The sequence below is a fragment of the Ammodytes marinus genome (assembly GCF_949987685.1).
Source record: "Ammodytes marinus genome assembly, chromosome: 4".
Lineage (NCBI taxonomy): Eukaryota > Metazoa > Chordata > Actinopteri > Uranoscopiformes > Ammodytidae > Ammodytes > Ammodytes marinus.
Window position 1 is genome coordinate 2,728,938 of NC_137233.1, and position 2,483 is coordinate 2,731,420.

A 2,483-nucleotide genomic window follows, 5' to 3' on the forward strand; every position below is an offset into this window, starting at 1 on the left:
GAAAAGCCAACCGAGTATCCTAGGGTCTTCAAATGCCAAAAAGAAAATCTTAAAAAAAAAAAAAATTATATTGGTAAATGGACTTGACTCATATAGCTCCTTCTAGCCGATTTTCTCAGCCCCAAAGCGCTTTACATATCTTACCACATTCACCCATTCATACACACGCTCACACACCGAACACTCATATTGAACAATGGTACCGAAATCTGGGCTATAAATCTTACTATCTGCTTTTTTGAAGAGCCAACCAAGTATCTCAAGGTCTTCCCTGGGTCATGGACTAGGTGTTGGGATAAAAGAGATTCTTATAAGATAATTTACGGATGAATTACATTTCTCTAGTTCCAAGTCTATCCAACATTTGAGTGATATATGCCGTTGGTAGCGCGGGGTAACTGGGCTACACTCGAACACAGATGCTTGAAACAGCGGGTGCAAGAATGAACACAAACTGAAAGGTCCTCGGGGGAACCTTTTTAAGTGAAAAAAATATGTACTTGATTATTGCCATCATAATTCTATTGACTTCTCATTTTATAATTGTATCTCCTAAATAAATGGTAAATGGTAAATGGACTTGACTTATACTGCTCCTTTTAGACAATTTTTCTCAGCCCCAGAGCGCATTACATTGTTTTGTACACATTCACACACACACACACACACACACACACACATTCACCGATAGCAGCAGCAGCTACCACGCAGGGTGCAAGCTAACTATCAGGAGCAATTTAGGGTTCAGTGTCTCTTTGCCCAGGGACACTTGGACATGTGGCGGGGAGACGGGGGATCCAACCACCGACCCTGTAACCCAGTGGACGACCGCCCTACACACTTCACCACATCAGCCGCCCGTATTTGAGTAAAACTTTAACGAAAAGTTCGAAAAAAAAAATTACTACTAAGGCTACAACTCATAAACATTATTTTAAAAATTAAATGTTTTATAAAACAATGGCACCGAAATCTGGAATTTTTATTTTAGGATCTGCTATTTTGAACAGCCGACCAAGTATATTAAAGGTGCAGTGTGTAATATGACATCATCAAGTAAGTTCTACAAAGTTCTAGAATGCAACGCTCTCTGGGTAACCCCAACCCTTTAGAATAATAACAGAAGCTACAGTGGCCTTCAAGGACAAGAACAATTCTAAATTTTAAACAATGCACCTGATGACATTCCAACTATGACACTTCCAAAATGGCGGTGACAAGGCCTTGGTCCAAACTATGGAGAAATATGGACATATATGAGACCCTTTCTAAGGGAAAAAATAATAATTCTAAAAAGAAAATTCAGCTATTATGCACAAAATTAAACGTACTTATGGATATTATAATTATTTTCTACAAAATCTGCTAAGAAATAAAACCCAAAATTCTACACACTGCAGGTTTAAGGTCTACTTCAGCGGTGGAAATATGAACGCCGGTTCCGTATGGGTGAAGTGTTCCTTTAATGTCTTCCCTGGGTCATGGACTGTGTGTCGGGATAAAAGAGATTCTTGTGAGATCATTTTCGGGTGAATTACATTTCTGTAGGTCCAACAGTTCCAACATTTGAGTGATATACGCTTTGGTTAGCGCGGGGTAACTACACAGATGCGTGAAGTAGCTGGAGTTTGAAATATGAAAGTGATTTATTTTAAAGGAATGGCTTTAAGTTTTTAATATAAAATATTGTCTGTGTGTGTGTGTGTGTGTGTGTGTGTGTGTGTGTGTGTGTGTGTCTGTGTGTGTGTGTGTGTGTGTGTGTGTGTGTGTGTGTGTGTGTGTGTGTGTGTGTGTGTGTGTGTGTGTGTGTGTGTGTGTGTGTCTGTGTGTGTGTGTGTGCATGTGTGTGTGGGTGTGGGTGTGTGTGTGTGTGTGTGTGTGCGTGTGTGTGTGTGTGCGTGTGTGTGTGTGTGTGGGTGTGTGTGTGTGAGAGAGAGATGAGAGAGAGAGAGAGAGAATGAGGAATGGGTTACAGGCAGGTAGAGGTTTGATATGCACAACACATGAGGATAATAGACAGAAAACACGCAGGCAGAGTCGGACTTAATAAAACTATACATAGACCATTTTCTACTGGAAAAATGTCCTATCAACGTGGCTGTAAAAGCTGGCAACATGTGGCTAAAACTAAGTTAAGTTATCTTGATAGTCAATGTACACAAGGCACATTGCAAGTTGTCTTTTCTCATCTCCCCTCTCAAGTTACCTCACTCCAGAGGGGAGCACAGGGTCAGCCATAGTACAGCGCCCCTGGAGCAGTTTGGGGTTAAGTGTCTTGCTCAAGGACACAATGGTAGAGATGGTGGGCACCGTAGATGTAATAGCAGCCACCACCTAGTTTTACTACTAACACATGGTTACTGGGAGGGGAAACAAGAGACCTCATGGTTACTGGGAGGAGGAACCAGAGACCTCATGGTTACTGGGAGGAGGAACCAGAGACCTCATGGTTACTGGGAGGAGGAACCAGAGACCTCATGGTT

General features: G+C 41.7%; 1 protein-coding gene across 1 annotated transcript in view; it reads right to left on the reverse strand.

The window, feature by feature from the left end:
• LOC307249213 (dedicator of cytokinesis protein 3-like) overlaps nt 1-2,238 on the reverse strand; it is a gene marked incomplete at both ends in the record, with an annotated part of 63,736 nt that extends 61,498 nt beyond the window's left edge. The window contains one exon of the mRNA XM_080025854.1: nt 2,207-2,238. Coding sequence (XP_079881980.1) covers nt 2,207-2,238 — 32 coding nt within the window. The remainder of the gene's footprint in view (nt 1-2,206) is intronic.
• Between the last annotated feature and the right edge of the window lie 245 nt (nt 2,239-2,483).